This window comes from Equus caballus, chromosome 31 (assembly GCF_041296265.1).
Source record: "Equus caballus isolate H_3958 breed thoroughbred chromosome 31, TB-T2T, whole genome shotgun sequence".
NCBI lineage: Eukaryota > Metazoa > Chordata > Mammalia > Perissodactyla > Equidae > Equus > Equus caballus.
In genome coordinates, this window is record NC_091714.1 from 3,590,899 (window position 1) to 3,612,791 (window position 21,893).

Consider the following 21,893-nt stretch of genomic DNA (forward strand, 5'->3'; position numbering starts at 1 on the left):
GGAGCCTCCCCCACACACACAGGGAGGCGAGGGCTCCCTGGAGGGACAGTGTGGGTGCTCACTCCTTCATCTGTAGGGAGGGCACAGGGCTGAGCTTTGGGGCATGGAAGGAGCCACTTATCGCCTTTCTCCCCAAAACACTATGCTCAGGAATAAAAGCCGCGTTCTCTGCGACAGCCCACCCCCTCACCCACCTGCTCCACCGGGCAGGGATAAAACTAGAAACTGGACTGTACTGTTTCCATGTCAAAATAAAGTCTCAAAACAAAGAAAAAAGATAAGAAGTAGAAAAGCAAAGACCCACTCAGAGGGCCTCTCCAGGGCTGTATATATAAGATGTACTTAGAATTCTTTGCATTTATACGTTGTCGGAAAAAATTTGAATACGTATATACTTTATATATTGTTCTACATTTATATATTTACAATGTATACATTATAGGAGTTATGTTATATTGTTTTATATTGTTTATTATTTTACTGTAATATATATATTAAAATATATTTTTTTTTAATTTTTCTTACAACGTGGATGTTCTCCAGCTTGGTTTGTCTCTTTGGACCTGACAAACTGTTGGGACTATCCTCCCATGACAGCGTGTCTCATTCCAGTTAGGGTAGACTTCCTGGCCTTGCATCCTTTCCCAACAGAGCATCCGGATATGGATGCACCATTGCTGGTCATGCCCATGATTTTTTTTTTTTTTCATTTTTTTTTTATTGAGTTAATGATAGGTTACAATCTTGTGAAATTTCAGTTGTACATTAATGTTTGTCAGTCATGTTGTAGGTGCACCACTTCCCCCTTTGTGCCCACCCCCCACCCCACCTTTCCCCTGGTATCCACTAAACTGTTCTTAGTCCACATTTTTAAATTCCTCATATGAGTGGAGTCATACACAGATTATCCTTCTCTAACTGGCTTATTTCACTTAACATAATTCCCTCAAGGTCCATCCATGGTATTGCAAATGGAATGATTTTGTTCTGTTTTGCAGCTGAGTAGTATTCCATTGTATATATGCACCACATCTTCTTTATCCATTCGTCTGTTGATGGGCACTTAGGTTGCTTCCATGTCTTGGCTATTGTAAATAATGCTGCAGTGAACATTGGGGTGCATAGGACTTTTGGGATTGCTGACTTCAAGCTCTTTGGATAAATACCCAGTAGTGGGATGGCTGGATCGTATGGTAGTTCTATTTTTAATTTTTTGAGGAATCTCCATACTGTTTCCCTAGTGGGTGCACCAGTTTGCATTCCCACCAGCAGTGCATGAGGGTTCCTTTTTCTCCACAACCTCTCCAACATTTGTTACTATTAGTTTTAGATATTTTTGTCATTCTAATGGGTGTAAGGTGATATCTTAGTGTAGTTTTGATTTGCATTTCCCTGATGATCAGCGATGATGAGCATCTTTTCATGTCATGCCCATGATTTTCTAATGGTAAATATTTACACTGTCTCCAATTTTTTTTGCTGTGTCAGATATTCCTAACACAAACATTTGTAAGCACTTTTGAAAGTAGTTCTGTAGGATAAATTCCTGGATGTAAGAGTTGCTTTTCAAAGGACACGTGAATTGTAAATTTTGATAATTTTGAAACTTCCATACTACCAAATCAACCCTCCTAAAGTTCATGCCAGCTTCTGCTCCCGCCTACCGTTATGACAGCCACCCTCTTGCCAAACTGGGATGTGACTGATGGCTTTCATTTTTGCTAATTGGTTGGGCAAAGTGGCGTCTCAGTTGAAAGCGTACACACCTGCTCATCAGAAAGTACTGTTTTTCTTCCCTATCGTAGCAATCAGCACCCCATGCTTTCCCCGTTTTTCTGATGGGCACTTTGCTCTTTTCTCATTGATCTCTGGGAGCTCTTTGCATAAGAGAGAATTTAGCCCCTTGCCTGTTATATTTGATGCATATATTTTCTCCCTGTCAGTGATTTATCCTTCTCTTTTTTTTCACTTATTGATAACTTGAAATGGGACCAGTGTCGCAGCAGTCAAGCTTTCAGACAAATCATACAGAGCTTAGAGAAGTCATAATCGAAGTAAATCCCTCGGTTCACACTCCTGTCCACTGTGGACAGGAGCGGCTTTCCCCGAATCTCCCTGAAGAGCAGAGCGCCGACTCGTGCTGCACACAGAGCTGTGCAGGCTGTGGGACAGATAGGGCAGGAAGAGTCATTTATGCCCCCAGTTCTGTCCCGGCACACAGTTCCTGTTGAACCTAGAAACCCGGAAGGCGGCCTCCATGTTCATTGGTCCAGGAGCTGACAGCTCCACCCTGAGGTTCCTAGTGGCCTCTGTCTCAGTGTGGAGTGGGGAGGGGCAGAGGGTTGTGGTTAAGAATACTAAGTTTGATTTGTAATTATCCTAAAGTGTTTGTTCTAGGCATTTTTGCCATTTAAAAATCAAATTGCTGAAACCACCCAAAATAAAGTGTCGTTTCATATGGTTCAGCATTTCTAAACCTTTGTTTTATCTCCTGTTCCAACACACGCATACTAAACAAATGCACACCACGTGCTCATATGCGGGCACACACACAGCACACGTTGTACACTTGCACATATATCCACACAGCACACAAACTCCCTACACACACAAACACACACTCACACCGCACACTCACAGTGTTACTGCACCACACAGTCACTCAGCTCCTCCTGGAAGGCTGAACTCTCTCATTGTCACTTGCAGACTCACCTGGCGTCCCCCCCAGTGCCAACGCTCATCATCTGTTTAGAGGATTCAGTTTCGTGGCCTCAAGCCTGGTCCAGGAGCCTTCGCAGCAAGATCAGCACAAAACCACGGTTCCCCCCATCGTGCAGGTAATCCCGTGGGGCTGGACTCGTTTGTCTCCTGCAGCAGGTTGGGGTGAGGAGGCACCAGCCCCGATGCTGCAGGTGGACTGAGAGCCGTCTCAGCCGAGGCGGGGGCACTTTCCATCACAGACTCTTTCCTCAGCCTCCCAGGTGCTAGTGTGTGTCTGCCGTGTGATGTGAACCTGACCCTTAGCCCTGCTCCACATTCTTCCTAAGGAGGGGAAAGAGTCTCAAGACGGGTGTGACCAGGGTCGGTCTGTGGCCGGAGCCCCCAGGGGGTCAGACTTGGGCATCTTCACTGTGCAGAGTCAAGGCGGTACCCCAAAAGAGTGGTTCAGTTTGTGGGTGCCATTTCTCTGTTGTGAAATGTGCTCTTTGGGAGGTCAAAGATGACATTTTTATAAGGAGAAATGTAATCAGAAATAGGGAATTCTAAGAAGGAAATATGATATATTTTACTTAAGAACCAAGTCGAGGGGCCCGCCCAGTGGCGCAGTGGTTAAGTTCGCACGTTCCACTTCGGCGGCCGGGGGTTCACTGGTTTGGATCCCGGGTACGGACATGGCACCGCTTGGCACGCCATGCTATGGTAGGCATCCCACATATAAAGTAGAGGAAGATGGGCACAGATGTTGGCTCAGGGCCAGTCTTCCTCAGCAAAAATATTGGCGGCAGTTAGCTCAGGGCTAATCTTCCTCAAAAAAAAAAAAAAAGAACCGAGTTGAGGTAAATTGGATGGCTTTGGAGTTCCAAGGCATTTCTCTCCCTGAGGCCTTTTGGAAACACACAGCATCTGTAAAGGGGACACTTGGTGTGACGGTGAATACCCTTCTTGGTGGCTTTGTGTCTACACTCAGAGCAGATAGGATGGAGGATTGTATGTATGGGCAGATGTGGGTGGTGAGTGGGACATCATGGGGTCAGATTTCCAATTAGATGTTGACATCTAGATACCCACTCTGGACACAAGGGTGAGCCCCACACGCCCTATATCTACCACAGCTTCTGTCCTTTCTCCAGATTCTCGGTCTCTCAGATCTTTGGGGAAACATGGCCGGTCAGCTGACACAGTGTATATGGTGTCTAAAAATTCAGTCACAACCCAAGAGGTCAGGGAAGTTGGGATTTCGATCTGAGACCATCATTCACTAGCTCCGTGCCCTTGGTCAGAGGACTGTAGTAACTCCTGGCCTCGGTGTCCTCGAGTGCACAATCTGGAACCTTCCTTTGTACTGCATTCTCTGTGCTGGGCTTGTACCTGGGCATGAGAGAGCTCTGACCACGCTCTCTGCCCTTGGTCTCTCTCTGCAGCAGTTACACGGGAACAACATCCACTTCACCGATGGCTATGAGATCAAGGAGGACATCGGGGTGGGCTCCTACTCCGTGTGCAAGCGGTGTGTGCATAAAGCTACTGATGCAGAGTATGCCGTGAAGGTAAGGCCGAGCGCGTGCCGTGGGCAAGGGTGTGTGTGGGTACGATGTGCACCTGTCGCCACTCAGGGTGCCCTGACCCCAGCAGGCGCGACTGAACCCTGGCCAACATCCTCTCTGGTCACCATTTTCCAAGCTCTGATGCGATGGAGTTCAGTTTGCTCTGATCGCAGGCCCCCTGTTAAAATTATCGTGCAAATCATGAATATTTTCAGTTCTATCCAACATATAGGTACTGATCACCTTTAGTAGCTTTATATATATATAATATACACTGGAATAAAAGCTTTGGACACTAGAGTTGGGGACAGGCATTGCATTTGACAAAGCAAGGGCAGGAAAGAGGAAAGGAGGGAGGGAGGAAGCTGTAGTCACCAAAAATTAAAGACAGAAATAGAAGCAGAAATTGGTGGTATTTGCAAACACTTAAGCAGAGAGCTGGCATTTTTAGTATCAATCTTCAAGAACAGTAAATAGTAACCATGATCCATAATCCAACTTGGCAATCTCTGCTTAGTACCTTTAGCTTCCGTAATTGTTGCTAGATTCAATATTTGATCGGGAATCCAAAATCTCAGTTTCTTGAGTTTTCTGGTTGGTAAAATGTGGGTTGAAGCTCAAACTTCCTGCTAAAATTGGAATCTAATTTATGTAAAAAGCATAAGTGGTACCTTCTCTCTACAAGAAAGTGAGAGACCCTCTGACTTCACCGCTCTCCTGCTAAGCTGAACTCGAGGCTCTTGAGGAACCGGGTCCAGCCCTTGGGGTCATCGTGACCAGACACACTCTGGCTTATCCCAGACATGTCTGTGGCACACGGCACTGCTCCTGCTCTGCGAAGAGCATTTGGGGAAAGATGGAACCTGCGTATCAGGCAGTGGTGTAAAAGGAGTAGTCCCATCCATTGTGATTTTCCTAACCTTTGAAGAAATTGTTCAAAATGCAGACTACAGTAGGATGGCCGCATTCCATTGTAGCTCACCCACAGCTCCACTGGCGTTTTGTGAAAAAGGGTTTTTGAAAAAGGTAGACCCTCAAGAATAGCATGCATATCCACGGGGGACGTCTACCTGGTGTTTCTTGCACTGAGAAAATGCTGGGCCCTGTCACAAACAACACCAGCCCAGAAAACAGGCCCCTTGGTTTAGTTTGGGTTGGAAATATGTGACGTTTTGGCAAGTTTATCTTGAAATCCTCAAACACAAAAGAACGTTTAAATACGGAAGAACAATTAATTTGTTGAGTTCCGCTGATAGATTCTCCATGTTCAGCCTGCCCAGCGTCTTGAACACACGGAGGGGAGGTTGAAGGAAGGTAATACAGCATGATTTACAATTCCCGCGAGAACTGGGTGGGGGTGACACTGAGGGTTACCGTCTAACGGTGGATTCATGCACAAGGGAAAACTAGGTTGTGTCATGAAGTGGTTCCCTCTACAGCCTGGGCACGTGGGTTTGATATATTTCCAGGATGTGGACTGTTGTGGAGTTTTATTTTTCCTCATCCTTGGAAGGGTTTAAAGGAGAGCTTGGATGGACGCCCACCGTTTTCACATCCAGATGCTGTTTCCATGTACGGCTGTGAGGATGATGGAGGGTAGAGACCTGCATTCTGCCTCAGACGAGAGAATTTCATTTGTACTTCGAAATATATTGCACATACGCTTCATAAGCATGCATGAGCTTCTTAGAATTTTTTTCCACATGAGTCACTTCTCATGGAATTTCTTTAGTTTATCGGGTGACCAGCAGCAATCCTAGAAAAAATGGCTGCTTCCAGGGAGCGCAAAGAAACAAATCTATTGTTTGGCCGGCTGAGGGACCACAGTGCCTTCCAGAAAACAGCCTGCTATTATGAGGCTGATCAGCTAGCGTTTTGTGCTTCTGAAAATAAATCTCCTGTTAACAAAGGCAGTGGTATGTTTTCCACTAACGTTCTCATATCCAGCTCTCGTAAAGAGACACCATCTGAATTCGGCTTTGTTAAATGGCTTATAACTCAGTCCTCAAAGATGCGGTTGAAGCCAAACCCCGTGATGGCAATTTCTGAGGAATCTCAGCTACAGTTCTGTCCAGGCAGAGAAGCCAGGCACTGTAGCTGCAGCCGATGGTAGAAGAACCAGGTCCTCCTGCTTTTGGACAAGCCTCAAGCTCCTTGGACAAATCAAGCTGGTGGACGTTACAGGGATTTCCCTCATCCTCTCTGAGACTACAGTGGCTCATTGTTTACTGTCTGGAAGATGCTTCAATTAACCAAGCACAGGAGGGCACGGGACTGCGCGAACACCAGCGAGTTTCCAGTGAGGTGAAGCTCCTTGCGCAGCACGACCCCAGGACCTGGAGCTGTTTCAGAAGCACGTTTAAGCTGCTTATTGGAAAGATCCATTTATCCAAGGGCAGACACCCAGGTTTAGATTTCCCTCAAAGGTGAAAGAGCTGGCAGGAATTTTGTGGCAAAGAACTCATCATTTCAGATGGCCCATTTGTTACCCAAACTGCCCACATGCCACAGATCGCTATGCTGTTTGGTGTTCAGCATTTTCCGGGTAGAATGTAACTGAAATATTTTTCTGCTTTTTTCTGCATCCGCTGACCTGTTGATAAGTAGCAGTATTCTCTCTTAAGATTGGAGCAACTAGGAAACAGCAAAATGAAGTGTGTTTTCTAATGTAACACAGACGGAAGAACGTGGCGCTCAACGGCTTTGGCCCCTGAGTCAGATTTCCGTTTGACAAACGCCCTGGAATTTGGCGGCCCCTCTCTCCGCGACCACGTGAACAATTTGCAAACCCAGCTATCCAAATGCTTGGATGGAAAAGGGTGTCTGTTTCATTTGGAGAAGCAGTCCATTCGGAGCCCGTCAGGGCCTCCTCATGCAAGGATGTGGGTGATTCAGAAACTCCCCCACTGAGTAACGAGCAGAAAAAAAAGTCTGCAATCTTGATTGAACAATAGAACTGAGGCCAGAATACGGTGGTTTTTGCCTGGGGCAGTCATGATCAGTCAGGGTGATTTGGCCCCCCCTGCAGACACTGGGCAGTGTCTGGAGACATTCTGGTTGTCACAACTGGGGTGTGAGTCACTGCTGGTGTCTAGTGTACAGAGGCCAGGGCTGCTGCCTCATATCCTGCAGTGCACAGGATAGCCCCCCAGTGCTCCCACAAAGAATTCTCCAGCCCAAAATGTCAGTGGTGCTGAGGTTGAGAACCCAGCCTAGAGCATCCTTCTGGGAGTCAGGGGATGGGTAGCTCAAGCAGATAAAGTCCGGCAGGCTGATATGGGGGAGATGAGAGGGAGGTTTTCCTTCTCTGTTCAGCCTCTGCTTATTGTTTGATAGCAGAATGACAGTCTCACCAACAGCTTAGCACTTCCCACCCTCTATGCAGGGGCAGGGCAGCCCCTCACTGTGACGGAGCCGGGAATCCAAGTGTGGGTCCTTCTGAGAAGGGGTCAGGGCCAGCTCTTAACTCCACGAAGATCAGACCAGCAGCCTCAGAGCAAGTATGGGATGCAATACTTTTCCTGTTCTTGGAAATATCATTGTGTTTTGCTTTGTCTATTTCTGTATCTTATCGGTACCTAATTTTGCCACTCTAATTACTGTCGTCCTATTGACCACGTTTAAGGCTCCATTTAAACCAATCTTCCCAAGTTGATTCCCAGTGAACTCGACTGCTGGTTGGCCGTTATTCTCAGCTGCATTTTTATACAAGGGCCTAGAGTGAGTGAGACCAGTTGTAGCTACCGCTTAACAGAACTTTTAGCCCACGGAGAGTAGGGACTCAATCAGAGTTGGTTCAATCAGAGTCTGAACCCTCAGGATTGTTCCTCCCTACGAGCTATGGCAAACAACACGACAACTCTTCTTTTGGCAGAATCTGGCCTCAGACGGTGGAGATGGGGTACTGACCCTCACTTCTTCACAAACACCCCTCAGGTCGGACATGGTGTGGGACCTCCCGCCAGCGCACCCGCCTCGTGCATTCTGTGCTCTCAGTGCCTCCTCTTCCCTTTGTCAGACACGCTACAGTTGAACGATGTGCCCTCCTTTCTAAGAACTCAGAGCTATTTCCTCGGGACAAAACAGCTCGGTGGTCTAATGTAGGTTTTCATAACCAGCCACGTAAGGCTCATGGTGGGAGATGAAATTGGACCCGACTTAGAAATAACATGACATAAAACTGCATAGATGCCCAGGCGTGAATGCACCTTTCATTTAAAATAGCATTAAAATGGAGTCAGTTCTTGAGTGCAGAAGGAAACTACGACTGCATAGGATTCAAAGGAAGGAGAGAGGTGCATCTGAAAGGAAACAATCGTTGCTTTTCTTATTCAATCAAGGGTGCTGGACTCACTTTGCGAGAATTGAGTGAGAAGATTGCTTTTATTTTGTTTTTGAGTCTTTGTGGCTTAATTTGATCAGGCATATATTGTAGACAGTGCCAATCTGTGTAAAAGGAAGGGCTCCTGGCATTGTGTTGGCTGGGGGAAGTACATAGAAATATGTAAACGTATATACACATGTCGGAGCTGACTGACTACACGAAAGTTGCCTTGTGTTGCTTATGTCTCAACTTCTCCTAAGCTTACGTGGGTGTACCTCGAGAGAGTGCTGGACAGTGTCTGCTAATGACTCAAGTTTTTATATAGTGCAGGGTGTAGCATCAGAGGCATAGTGCTAACTTACATACCTGAGGTACCAATTTTGCCACCTTGATCCTCTTTTGCAAAACACGAACCTCATAAACTTATAGGCAGCAAAAGGATCCAATGACTGAAGCTCATGAGACCAGGAGCAGCTGACGTTAGATAGAATTCAGATGTCGCAAATTGTATTACGTTGTGTATTGCATCGTATAACAATGATGAGGAAGAGAGTAAATAGCGCTCACTGTATGCTACATGCCGTTCTAAATGCTCTGTATGTGTTAAGTCATTGACTCCTCAGAACCCCGTGATGTAATTATTTTCATCGTCCGCTTGAGGGAACAGAGACCCAGAGGCTAACAACATACGCAAGGACACCAGCTAGTAAATGGGAGAGCCTGGTTCCCATCCAAGCAGTCAGATGCAAGCGCATGCCCTTCACCTCCACAGGGCACCGCCTCTCTGCTTCTGAGGAGCGGGAGCCCTAATGCACCACATCAGCGACCAGCTACTCTCTCATGCATCTTGCAATGCCCAAATCACGAAAGAATGAGACAGCCATGCAGATCAGATGGGCTGAGATTGTAAAGTCGGGCTTCAGAATAAATTTAAAGCATACATCATGGGACCTGCAAGAAAAATTCATTGTTTTTATAAACATCTAAGTTCCTTAAACTTGAAGGTGAAGTTGTACCTGGTAGAAGTGGAAGTCTGTGTGAAATCAGATCTGAGTTCCTTTGCTTGCAAGCTCCCTGCTGGTGGGGTGGTGGCATGGCTGCGTAAGAGCTGAGTGACAGCAAGGCCGCCCCCTCAGCTTTACCTGCAAGCCCACTGTGTGCCGTGGGCTTCTCACCAGCACCGTGTAAGGCCCTCCATCCAGGGCCTCCACCCCAGTCAGCTGCTCCAGCCTGTTCCCCACAGCCTTTTGGATGGTCTGAGTCCCTTCTGACCTATGTTTCAGTTCTTTGCTCCAAGGTCGTAGGCATCGCTAGGCCCGGCTCCTATCTGTATCCACCTGCTCATCCTCTGGGCAACTTTTCAGAAGCTGCATCCTGAAAACCCCAATGACAAAGTTGGGAATTCAACCTGAGACTGATGGGGGACACCTCAGGGGAACCTTCCCTCAAGGCGACTCCAGGATATCAGGCTCCAAGAAGAATGTTAAGTCGTCGAGAAAGCAGAGGGTCACCCCAACCTGAGACTTAAGAAATAACATCTACTTTAAGGGAGAGGGTTGTTCTGCTGGAGAGTGAAGGACGATACTGATCCTCACATCAGGATCTGAAAACACATTTATTTTATAGAAATCATGTGGAAATGTGAAGCAGTGAGGAATAGTGGTTGAAGGTTTGGAGAGCAGGTCCTGCAAAAGAAGTCACATCCACCAGCTGAAGAAGCATGCATTCGAGGAGACGAGATCAGAGCCATAAATACCTTCCCAGCCCAGCGCAAACCAAGAGAAAGAATATTACACGGCACAGAGGCCGGACGAGGGGCGGCAGGTTCCAAATAAAATAGAAAAGGAAGAAGGCAACATTTAGACTGACAAGGAAGGAAGAGAAGGGGCAGTTTTGTTGGCAAAGTGCAGGATTGAGGAAAATAGCAGGGACAGACTTCTCTCCCAGCAGAAGAAAGGGATTCAGAAAAGATGGGGAAATAGTGGTGTTTCCACCCTGTCCCAGCGGAAGGCGGCTCTGCCGTGCTCGTGTATCAGCACAGCCGTTTTTCTCTGATCACAGTTCCTGGGTGGAATCAGGCGGGGATGTGCATTCTCCAGGAAACACGTATATTTAAATTAATATATTTAAATTAATGGTTCAGAAGATGTCTCAAAGGTGGTGGCTGATACATGGATTTCTCCACATTGAGCACCTCCTCACGGGCTTGCTGCTTAGGAAGGTTCTTCGGGTCATGAGTAATAAACATCCATTGCGTCTGCCTAATTACTCACGATGCCCCCATGTGTCTAACTGCATCTCAGCTCATTGTGGCCCAAACGTGATTCCTGATCTCCCACCACAACGTCTCCCTCCGTCTTCCTCCAAGTATTAGTTTCCCATCGTTGATGTTGCAGGTTATCATGAATGTCGTGGCTTAAAACAACATGCATGTATGTCTTGCAGTCCTGGAGGTCAGAAGTCCAAAATTGGCCTCCCTGGGCCGATGTCAGGTGTCAATGGGGCTTGTTCCTTCTGGAGGCTCCAGGGAATGAGAGACTGAGCACACGCACAGACAATGGTCAGACATCTGTACAGATGGAGCTGTCACCACAACCTGCAGCCACCTGCCTAGGAAAACAACCCCTCGTCTACAGTGAACATCCCAGGAAGCCAGCTGCCTGCGTCAGACTTGCAGGAAGCCAGGCTGCTGTCTCTGGTCACGGTCCAGGAGGCTGCACAGTCACTTTTGTAACAATCAGCCCCAAATAGCTGGAACTTGATCAACAACTGACAGCTGCCCTAATTTTCTTCCCTGCTTCTAACTCAGGACCAACCAGTGAAAGCCGATTGTGCTCTCCTCGCCAGCCACATCAGAGCCCCACTTCTAGAATGCCCTCCCCACCTCCCCCAGGCCCACGGCCTCCATCAGGGTGCTCCTAAGCCCCCTCTCCACTAGGAGGCTCCCCCACTCCTCTGCCTGCCTGGGGTCTCTGCCACACGACCCCCCTGCTCCAGCAGCTCTGAGTGGACAGCCTCTGCTTGTTCCCTTGCGTGGTCTTCATTGATTTCCATGGCAAGGATCCATTTCCTTGCCTTTTCCAGTTTCTAGAGGCCACCAGCATTCCTTGGCTCATGGCCTCTCCTGGAATCATTACAAATGCTTGCTTCCAGGGCCATGTCTCCTGCTACTAGCTCTATCCTCATGCCTTTGCGATTAGATCGAGTCCACCTGATAACCAGGTAATCCCGGCATCTCCACGTGCTTAACCCCCTCTGCAGAGTTCCTTCTGAATGAAAGGCAACGTACTCACACGTTCTGGGGGTTAGCATGTGGACGCCTTTGGGGGCCGTTATTCTGCCTCCTACACTCCATCACAGTAACAGCCTTTCCATCCTTCCAGTTTCTCAGGCTGGACCGTTGCGTCCTGTGCCTGCTCGCTCTCTCTCTCTTATCCCCTCCAGTCTAGAACCCGGCCGGCTCTCTCGACCTCCTCTGTCATTACCCTAGTCCAAGCAGATGTCATCTCTTGCCTGCTCTGCTTCCCGTAGCTTCCTAACAGTCTCCCAGCACCATCTTTGCCCTCTACCGTCTCTTCCACACAGCAGCCAAAGCTAAACCTTGACGATATACATTGAATCTCATGATACCTCTGCCCCAAACCCTCCTCCAGTGGCTTTCCATCTCAGCTGGAACCCACCCCTTGCAGGAGGCAGCAAGGCCCCATCACCCCATTCCCTATGATTTTCCAGCCCCTCCCCTCACCTCTGTCCCCTGCCCACTCCTCTCCAGCTGCTCTCAGCTCCTCCAAGCTGATCCTAGAACACGAAATGCTCCCACATGAGTGAGGGTGAAGTTCTTACCTTCCCCGTGCCCAGAACTTTCCTCCTCGAGACCTGGGTGCCTGCCTTCTCATCTTCGCAGGTCTCTGCTCTTGTCAAGGGTCCCTGACCACCCTGTGGTTCCTTTCCTGTCCCTCTATCCTCCTTGGCCTGGGGTACCTTTCTTTATGGCACTTGCTGCCCCTGACATGCTTCCTAGCTTTTTTCCTGTCCCCACACTCCCATTATAATGCTTGGTGGTGACAAGGTTAAGTGTTATTTAAAAGAGAGAAATATCAGTTGGGAGCTTTTCTTCCAATTCAAAACCACTTCATCCCTTTCGTTGGCTTTCTTATCGTCAGGGCTGACAATACAATTATTCAATAGAGCATTTGTTGTCTATAAGAACACATTTCACTCTGCCTAGATTCCCCCATCCAGTAAGTGGGTTACTTTCATTCATTGACACGATCTTTTTATTGAACGCTTTTCTATGGCAGACACAGTTCTGGGTTCCAGGAGAGAACACAAACCTGTACTCAGGGAACTGACAATCCAGCCGTTTAGGAATTTTATTGACCACAGAACCAGAAGCTAGAGCAAGAAGTACAACATAACTGAAGAATCTGATACTGAATGAGCTTTACTGTCATCGCTGCTTTTCCTCTTGGCCCATTTTAGCGTCAAACACACAGACACACAGACATCCCTTCATTCAGAGTTCCACTTTTTAAATTTCTTCTTTGTCTGAAAGGTTCCTGCAGGGGATGGGCGTACAGCATCAGCAGTGGCCCAGTTTTCCTGGAGGGAAGCTCGTGCCTTAAGAGACAGCCACGTGTTCTTTTCAGTTGCATATTTTTGCTACAGTATTAAAAATACCTTCGTTTGCTTTTGCAATAGAATCAGGTAAAAACAAAGTGATTATAATTGTGCAAGAGTCTGTGTCACCCAATTCTTAATTCTAGTGACAAAGTGTAGCCGATAGGGGCACGACTGAAGCTGGGGCAAGCTCTCCCGAGAAGGAGCCCTGATTTGTATTCACAACAGACAGAGTAAAACAGCGAGAGTGTTTCTGTGCTCATTTTCATACTGTGCATGTAATTTGTCAACCAAAAAAGCAGTGGAATTAAGACAGATGCTCAACATGAATAGACCTTATTTTTAGAAGGAAAACTCATTGGCATGGAAATTTTAATTTTTTTCCGGCAGGAAAACTTGGAGTTCTTTCTGTGTGTCATTTGTTTAAATTAATTGTGCAGGAGAAGGTGTCTGTACAAGTGATTACATGCTCTCCTACCCTTGTTTCAAATATGGTGTTGATCCTTTCGCAAGTCGGCGGAACTACCCTGCCTACTCAGGGGGTTTTGCAAGCCTGTGAGTTCACTCCACATCTTGTTCGGTTAGCACCTCAAAGTCCATTTCCCCAAGCTAGTCAATGTCCCAGGATGGCAGTGCTGTGCTGGAGAGAGATGAGGAAGAGGAAGATGAAGAAATACAGATGCCAAAAAGGAAGAAGAAAAAGCGTGTTAATGGTGGTGACGTCCCGTCCAGTCCTGTTCCCATCTTCAGCCACCAGGAATAAAAATGTATTTGATACATTCCTATATGTTTCACCTGCGAAGGAAAATCATTGTTGCCTGCCATCCATTGTTGGGGCCAGACTTGTTTTCTGGGGATTCCTGCTTAACCTCCCTACAGAAAGTGGAAATGTAAAGCTCGTTACATAGCACCATGCAAAAGACTTATTTACCAGCCATGGTGGGTGGCTGACCTCTGGGCAGTGTCCTGTGCTCTGTGGCTTTTGCCAGAGGAGAATGAGAGCGAGACCATTCCTCTCAAATCCTTTGTGGTCCGTCATTATTTTTTTTTTTTTTAAGGTTGGCACCTGAGCTGACATCTGTTGCCAAATCTTTTTTTTTTCTCTCCGTCTTCTCCCCAAAGCCCCCCAGTACATAGTTGTATATTCTAGTTGTGAGTGCGTCCGGTTGTGCTATGTGGGACGCCGCCTCAGCATCGCCTGATGAGTGGTGCCATGTCCACACCCAGGATCCAAACCAATGAAATCCCGGGCTGCCGAAGCAGAGCGCGCGAACTTAACCACTCAGCCGCGGGGCTGGCCCCTGTCATTATTATCTGAGCTTCAACACACAGAGAAAGCCTTGTTCATGAACATGTACACTGAGAATGCTCCCTGGGTTTTGCTGCATAAGAAAGATTATAAGGTGATTTTACTGTCAAAACAAGGAACTCGATCCACCAGGACTTGCTTGAACTAGAAGCAAGTCTAACAATGACAATCCCGAGAAACTGACCCCACAAAGAAGAAATTCATTCCTTGACGTGTCTCAACAACGTCGGAACATTTCTCCAGGCTCTGCCATCCCCCAGCACAGACTGCGGCTTTGTGCTTAGGGACCAGTAATGGCGCCCCACTGCTCAGTGTCTCTGTTAGCACTCTTCTTTCTTACCTTTGGCGAAAAAAAAAAAAAAAGATTTGTGGGTAAAAGCAGACAGCACTTGCTGACACCAGTCAGGATCAAAACACTGGGTGTGAACAGAATTTGCAGCTGTGTGTCAGACCCATGTCAGCTCAAGTTGGGTTTGAGATGGCCCTAACCAGGGGAGAAAGGCGGAAAGCCAGAAAGACAGGTGTAAGAAACTGCTTCTGCCGCAGTGCTAGAGGGGACTTCCCTTCTGGGCTGACTGTCTCATTTCCTGTGCAAACCCTCCTCCCCACCTCCCTGTGCTGGGAGGCCAGGAGGTTGGCCATTAGGGCCCCCTGCCTGCTCTCTGGCTTCATGTGAGTTCTGCCACGGGGAGACACCTCAGGAGGGAGGAGGGGGGAGGAAGATGAGCCTTCCCCTGCCACAGCCCCCAGCTCCTGTTGGACACCCTCTCCCTGCAGCCCCTCCTCTGGTCCAGTAACTGCCACCTGCCCTGCCCCCGGGGCCACTGGCAGTAGAGAAAAGCCTTCCTCTTTCTTGTTTATCCTGCACCCTATTCCACTGTGAGGGTGATAAAACAGATTTATGCTAAGAAGACATCTCTTTTATCACAAAATTTTATTCGAAAAAAAAAGAATATACTACTAATTTTTTTTTAAATCCACTAATGCATTTTAATCTTCTCAAATTGCAAAGAGAAGATCACAGCTCATAAAGATTGCATGTCCCTGCAGGCAGCTGGGGCAGAGAGAGTTCCAGAACCCTGTTGGTCAACATGCAATGCAAGCAGCATAGATATCTGCCTCCCAGCAGCCCGCTCTGCACCAGCATATTAAGAAACCCCTTTCCCATTGAAGGAGCCTTTAAAAATGTTTCTTGGGGCCAGCCCGGTGGTGTAGTGGTTAAGCTCACACACTCTACTTCGGTGGCCCAGAGTTGCCAGTTCAGATCCTGGGCACGGACCTGCACACCGCTCATCAAGCCATGTTATGGTGGCATCCCACATACAAAATAGAGGAAGATTGGCACAAATGTTAGTTCAGAGCCAATCTTCCTCAAGCAAAAATAAAACACACATGTTTCTCCTCTCGAAGGTTGCATTATCTGTTGACTTATTTCAATGATAGAAGTAATCCTGGTCTCAGTGTGAAAACTTTAGTGGAATTAAATGTAGCAAGAAGAGAAGAATGCTGTGTCAAGGATAAGAATCAAACTTTCTGCCTGTTGGACAACATGTGTCATTGGATTCACAGCCCCAGGGCACTGATGTCGTCAGAGCTTGGCAGTGGACCAAGATGGAGAGAGAAGAAAGAAGATAGAGATGGGGAGAGAAGAACTGGCCTTATGGCAATCTTTCATAACAGTGAAAGGGAGGGAAGGGAGGGTGACCAGCGCAAAGCGCCAACAGCGGGTCGAAGGCTACCCAAGCATTTTGTTCATCTAAAGGAAAGAGGTTGCGTTTTATGCAGAGTTCCACTTAGAGTTTTTGACATGAAAGAAATTGAAAGCAAACCTCCATTATACTCTAGAAGTAAAATGATTGCACATTCTCCAAATAGTGAATGTTATAAAATTGGGTGGAACTAATGTACGAGAACAGTATGAACGACTCTTCTATACTGAATGTCGTTTCCAACATGTGCTGGAGATTTCATATGAATGGGTCCACTACCACCACCAGGTCCATCCCCATAAAAGAGGGGCAAGGGCATAATGAAGCTACTTCCAGAGGTTTTAGCCATTATCTAGCAACAGATGACTCTCTGTTTCAAGGTGGGCTTTTATTCATGACACCCTGTCATTAGAAGCCATCTGTTTTCATGGGGTAAAATGATTTTATCTGTTATCCTAAGACATGGGACACAAATGCTGAGTGATGGAGGGGATAGAAACCAGAGAGAGAGTCTGTATGTCTAAGCCACAGCAGCAGATTCAGCATCCACGCCAGCCCAGTGTCCTTGGTGAGACCCAGGCCCTTGACCTCACAGGAGGGTCATTTTGGACGGAGCAGAGAGCGCAGGCCCCCAGTCCAGAGCCACTCATGGTGGTTGAAAAGCACATTCCGTTACTGGGTGGTGCCTGCGTGAGCTCCCCAAACCCGCCCTTCTCCATTCAACGCTGTAATATCTTAAAACTAATATCTGACAGGTTGTACCCTCTGTTTTAAAAATGTTGATCTTATGCAGGTTGGGAAAGAACGGATTGCAGTGAATTTCTAGGCAATCATGAGTTATCTTGACTGAGCATGAGCTGGAGGGGAGGAGGAGGCAGAAAGGGCCCAAGCCTCATCCCATGCTGTTTGTTCCAGATAATCGATAAGAGCAAAAGAGACCCCTCGGAAGAGATTGAGATTCTGCTGAGGTATGGCCAGCACCCGAACATCATCACCCTCAAAGACGTAAGTGGTCTTCGTGCAGCGACCGTGTCGCTTGTGCTTTCTGTTTCTTCAACTGGCACCGAAAGCTAGCTTTCTGCAGGTTCGACCACTGCTCGCTGCGTCCAGGGAGCACGTGCCGAAGCCGGCTTCTCCCGCATGCTCTTGGAATCACACGGCAGCTGGTTAGCCTCTCCGGCTGGACCGTTTATTCGCATCCCCGTTGAGAGCACACAGCCTCTACTCCTCCCAAATCACGTAAGGTGCTTGAATAAAAGAGGAAAAGACAGCTGGTGTGAATTCTGATCCAGATGTGTTATTTTTCCTCGTCGTTCCTAAATATGACAGAGGTGGAGAGAGTGGAGTTGATGAGCTGGGCTGGGTCAGATCTGAGACTCCGGATCTGGAGTTCTGGCTGTGCTGCTCTTTAATGCTTCCTCTGCTTTCTCTGTCGGGCGATTGGTGCTCCTTTCTCTGGGAGAAGGAAGGGGCAGGAACCAGCCACAGGAGCCGTCAGGAGGCGCCACAGCATACCATAATGGCCCAGAGTCTGAGTATTTGGGGTCAGGGAAGGGAGAAAGGCTTTCTTCCTCTCCATCTTTACCCCCAAACTCCAGAATGATTCCAGAATCATGAACCCAAACCCTCAAGATATTGGGGCTGCCTCGATTTCCCTTCGGGCCCCGTAAATTCCTGGAGTAGGTGACCTTCAAAATGCCAGTTCAGTTCTGGGAGATCTTGAAACAAATTCCTTATGTGAACAAAGCTTAAACTGCAGCCTCGTTTGATTCCTATTGGGTTGCAGTCACCTCCACGCAAGGTCACTTCCCTTGCCATTTTGTTCTTTATGTATGTGTGAGGATCCACAAAGCGAAATCAACTAATTTGAATGCTCCCTAAGCATTTCCGGCCACTTTTGTTATGCTTGGGATGAGCCATTCCAAATCCATGATGTGCTCATGTGTACATTCTCAAAAGCAGAGGCTTTCAGTTCATAAACTTGGAAATAAATAACGCCAAGATTAACTTTCCATGTTTTCTTGAGTTCAGAGTCAGGCCAATTATTTTAGTAACTTGTTCTGAAAATTCATTGATTTGTAAACTAACAAAAGTAATCGTATTTAGGTGCTTTCCTCCGTTTCCATCAAGTTCTTCGCCACGCTTGGGCACCCACAGGCAGGGCGATTGGTCCACACACAGTGTGACATGAAAAGAAGCAGAGCATAGTTTTGTTTTTAAGTTCATGAGATTGAAGCTAGTATGGGAAAAGCTCTCTTTTTCTATTGCTTTTCTGAAATAAAAGCACAACGGCAATCTGGTAAATTCGCTCTGACTCGGCCCCCCGCTCCTGTCAGGACTCCAGGGGCTGGCTGCTCCATCTTGTCCAGGACTGTCAGAAATGCAGGGTCAGGCTCCATGCAGACCTGCTGGGTCAGAACCTACCATTAACAAGATCGCCTCCAAGGTGATATGCACATTAAAGCTTGAAAAGCTCTGCCCTGGAGAGCTGCTGCTGCATCCACGTGCTCCATCTCTGAGGACCTCTCCCTCAGGCAGCCAGGGCAGGGCCAGGATTCATTTCAGCTAAAATCCCATCCATGCAATTATTAGCTCTTGGCCTTGCTGACTCATTCCCTGCTTAACAGCAGATTATTAAAGCTGTTTTTGTCCTAAGAAGAGTCACGTCTGGTATAACTACAATGGCCATTCGCTCAGTTTCTACAGAAGTCTTGTTTTTACTCCCAGGGGAGCACTGTGACCCCAGGCTCTGCTTCTTGACTTCCCCTTCTGCCCCTTCTGGAGCTGCCTCTGCTTCCCAGGAACAAGGGACCTGCAAGGGCAGGGTGGCCATGAGTGGCTGCATAGTCCCTGAGGTCTGCACGCCCTTCCTTTCTCGACCTCCCAGGTCTACGACGACGGGAAGTTCGTGTACCTCGTGATGGAGCTGATGCGCGGTGGGGAGCTCCTGGATCGCATCCTCCGGCAGAGGTACTTCTCAGAGCGGGAGGCCAGTGATGTCCTGTGCACCATCACCAAGACCATGGACTACCTCCACTCCCAGGGGGTAAGACCGCCCTCTCCCAGAGCTGCCTCCTTAGGAGAGGGGACACGGGACACGGGAAGCTGAAATCAAGGAGGATTCACGAGCTCAGAGCTGGGAACTCAGGTCATCCTTGGCTTCTTCCCGTATCACAATCATCCCTCTTGTGTCTAAAATCATTGTACACATAGTGAATCCAGGAGCCCGGTAAAGAAATTACATCTGCCTGGCCCACTTATAGCAAAAAAAATGCTTTGGGCTTGATAAAGGGGAGTGTTGGAATTTTCATCACTTGCCCTATTTAAAATTGAATTCTTTAACCAACGCACAGGAATACTGTCAATAAAAAGGGCAGTAATAGTAAGGTTCTCATAGCCCCCACCACGTTCCAGGCACTGCTCTAAGCTCTTCATTTCTGCAGTCCTCAACTCTGGATTACGCCCATTGTGCAGATGGGGAGACTAGAGCACAGAAAGGTCAAGCATCTTGCCCAAGGACGCACAGAGGTAGTGAACGAGCCGGGTTCCGACTTGGCACTTGGCTTCCAGACTCCAAGCTCTCAGCCCAGACTTGGCCTCGCCAGGAGGCAGTCACATGGTTCCCCACCTCTTCTCCTGCCCTCAGCTCTTCTCAGCACCTCTCTTGATGCACGTGTTACTTCCTTGGCCAGCTGTGTGCCTGTGGTCATAGCTTTTAAAATGCAGCCGCCTCTGCACAGGAGGATATTCCTCCAGGACCATACCACGGGTCCATTTTGTGTGCTCACCTGGCGGTCGGGCGTATTAAGCATCTCCTGGTTTTCCCAGGACAGTCAAACTCGAGAGGAAGCCCTGTGGATGATGGTTTTGCAGATTTGCCTCTATCTAACGAGGGGAAAGATGGAACTGGAACCAAACTCCCTCATGTCCCTGCCCTCAGGGCCTCTCTAAACCAAGCCAGCTGCCTGCATGTGCCCTTTAATTTCCCTCTTACATCCTCTCACTGGATTGCAACAGGACAATGGAGACGTGCAGGTTCCAAGCTGTGGGAAGGCATGCCCGCCCATGTTCTGACAATCGGCCTCTGTCCCCTGCAGAAGAAGTCGCTTTGTGTCCTAAATAGCTGCTCAGCTTTGAAGTGTCGCTGGCCTTGCCATTGTTACAGCTTTCGCTGATCCCGTCCTTCGTGCCCAGAGCACCCACACCTCACTCAGTGCAGGTGCAGCTTTAGGGTTTCTCTGCGATTTCTTGATCCTCGTCCTCTGGTCATATGCCCCGTGACAGAGGTTCCTGGTCTGCGTCACTCACAGGGGTACCTGGCACCTCCCCTTGCTTGGAACATGTCAGGCACCTGGTAAATACTTATCTTTAGAAATCTTTATTCGTGTTACCTGAACTCACCCCATTTCCTTTTATGTAATGACCCCAGCAAGCTGCTCCCTCATCTTGGATAGCTGCTTATTTATTCATTCATTCAAATTTTCTATTCACCGTCAGAAGGGTTTGTACTGGGTCCCCGAATGGAGAGAAAGAGAGAAGGGAGGACCCCTCTAAGGGTTAGCATCCAAGCTGATTGCTCCCTGCTGCAGGACCTGCTCAGGATAACAGATTCCAGAATAAACCCTTATCTTGGGAGTGTACCCCCTTCTCCTTCCTGCTCCTCTCTGGGCCCCCGAGTAGGTGTGATTCCTGCTGCCTTTCCAGGTCGTGCATCGAGACCTGAAGCCGAGTAACATACTGTACATGGATGAGTCTGGAAACCCCGAATCCATCCGAATCTGTGACTTTGGGTTTGCCAAGCAGCTGCGAGCCGAGAATGGGCTGCTGATGACACCCTGCTACACGGCAAACTTCGTTGCCCCAGAGGTAAGAAGATCCGTTAACCAGGGAGAGACAGGCTGTCAGTCCCCCGAGACGGTGCGGGCTCTCCCCTACTCGCGAAGTAACCAGATTCTTGGGTAGATTAGAGGCATCTTGAGTTAGTTCAGCAGTGATGTTAGAACAAGAAGCTTCAGTCTTTTTTGAATCAGCCACTGATCTTGCTCAAACACAGTTATTTTATCATTTTATTTTCCTTTTTGTAAAATTTGTAATGGTGACGTTTTCCTGTAAAATTGTCATGGTGCTGTAGACTGGGTGGATCAAATCTACATATTTGTTAGGAGTTACAGTGAGAAATTGTGCCTTCGGTCTCTTATATTCAGGAAGGGGGCTAAGGGGTCACCTATGATCAGAAATCTACCTACGACGGCACTGAGAGAGACGGCAAAGTTTATGGACTTTGTGCCAGAATTCTTACTCCTGATTGTTTTCCATGACAGAAGCAAGTCAGCAGCTATGGAGTTTAACAATAGGGTTCCCTAGTGATTGGCAGATGAGAGCTCCTGTAAATCCTAAGGGCTTTCTGCTCCCGCCCCTCATCTCAGAGAACCAAGAACCTCGGCCGCAGCATCGTGAACACTCCTCCCTTCCCAGGCTCCTGGATTGTCCCCATCAGGTTCTGAAGTCACTGATAGGTTTATGAAGACAAGTCCAGTTTCTTGCTTTTCAGAAGAGCAACCAAACTGGAGACGATCGTAAGTGCAAGACTGGAACAGTAGAGGCTGCCATTGCTGAGTGGGTGGAGATGGGTCAGGAAAATGAAAACAGACATTAGAGTCTGTGTG

At 47.9% G+C, this 21,893-nt stretch overlaps 1 protein-coding gene across 9 annotated transcripts in view; it reads left to right on the plus strand.

The window, feature by feature from the left end:
• Nucleotides 1-21,893, plus strand: part of RPS6KA2 (ribosomal protein S6 kinase A2) — a 367,321-nt gene that overhangs the window by 334,631 nt on the left and 10,797 nt on the right. For all 9 annotated transcript variants that reach the window (XR_011434455.1, XR_011434456.1, XM_023633075.2 and 6 more), the window contains 5 exons: nucleotides 2,707-2,837; nucleotides 4,143-4,268; nucleotides 17,143-17,232; nucleotides 19,115-19,273; nucleotides 20,932-21,093. Coding sequence is in view for 7 of the 9 variants with exons in the window: in XM_023633075.2 (XP_023488843.1) it covers nucleotides 2,707-2,837; nucleotides 4,143-4,268; nucleotides 17,143-17,232; nucleotides 19,115-19,273; nucleotides 20,932-21,093 (668 nt within the window). In the remaining 2 variants the exon portion in view is untranslated. The remainder of the gene's footprint in view (nucleotides 1-2,706; nucleotides 2,838-4,142; nucleotides 4,269-17,142; nucleotides 17,233-19,114; nucleotides 19,274-20,931; nucleotides 21,094-21,893) is intronic.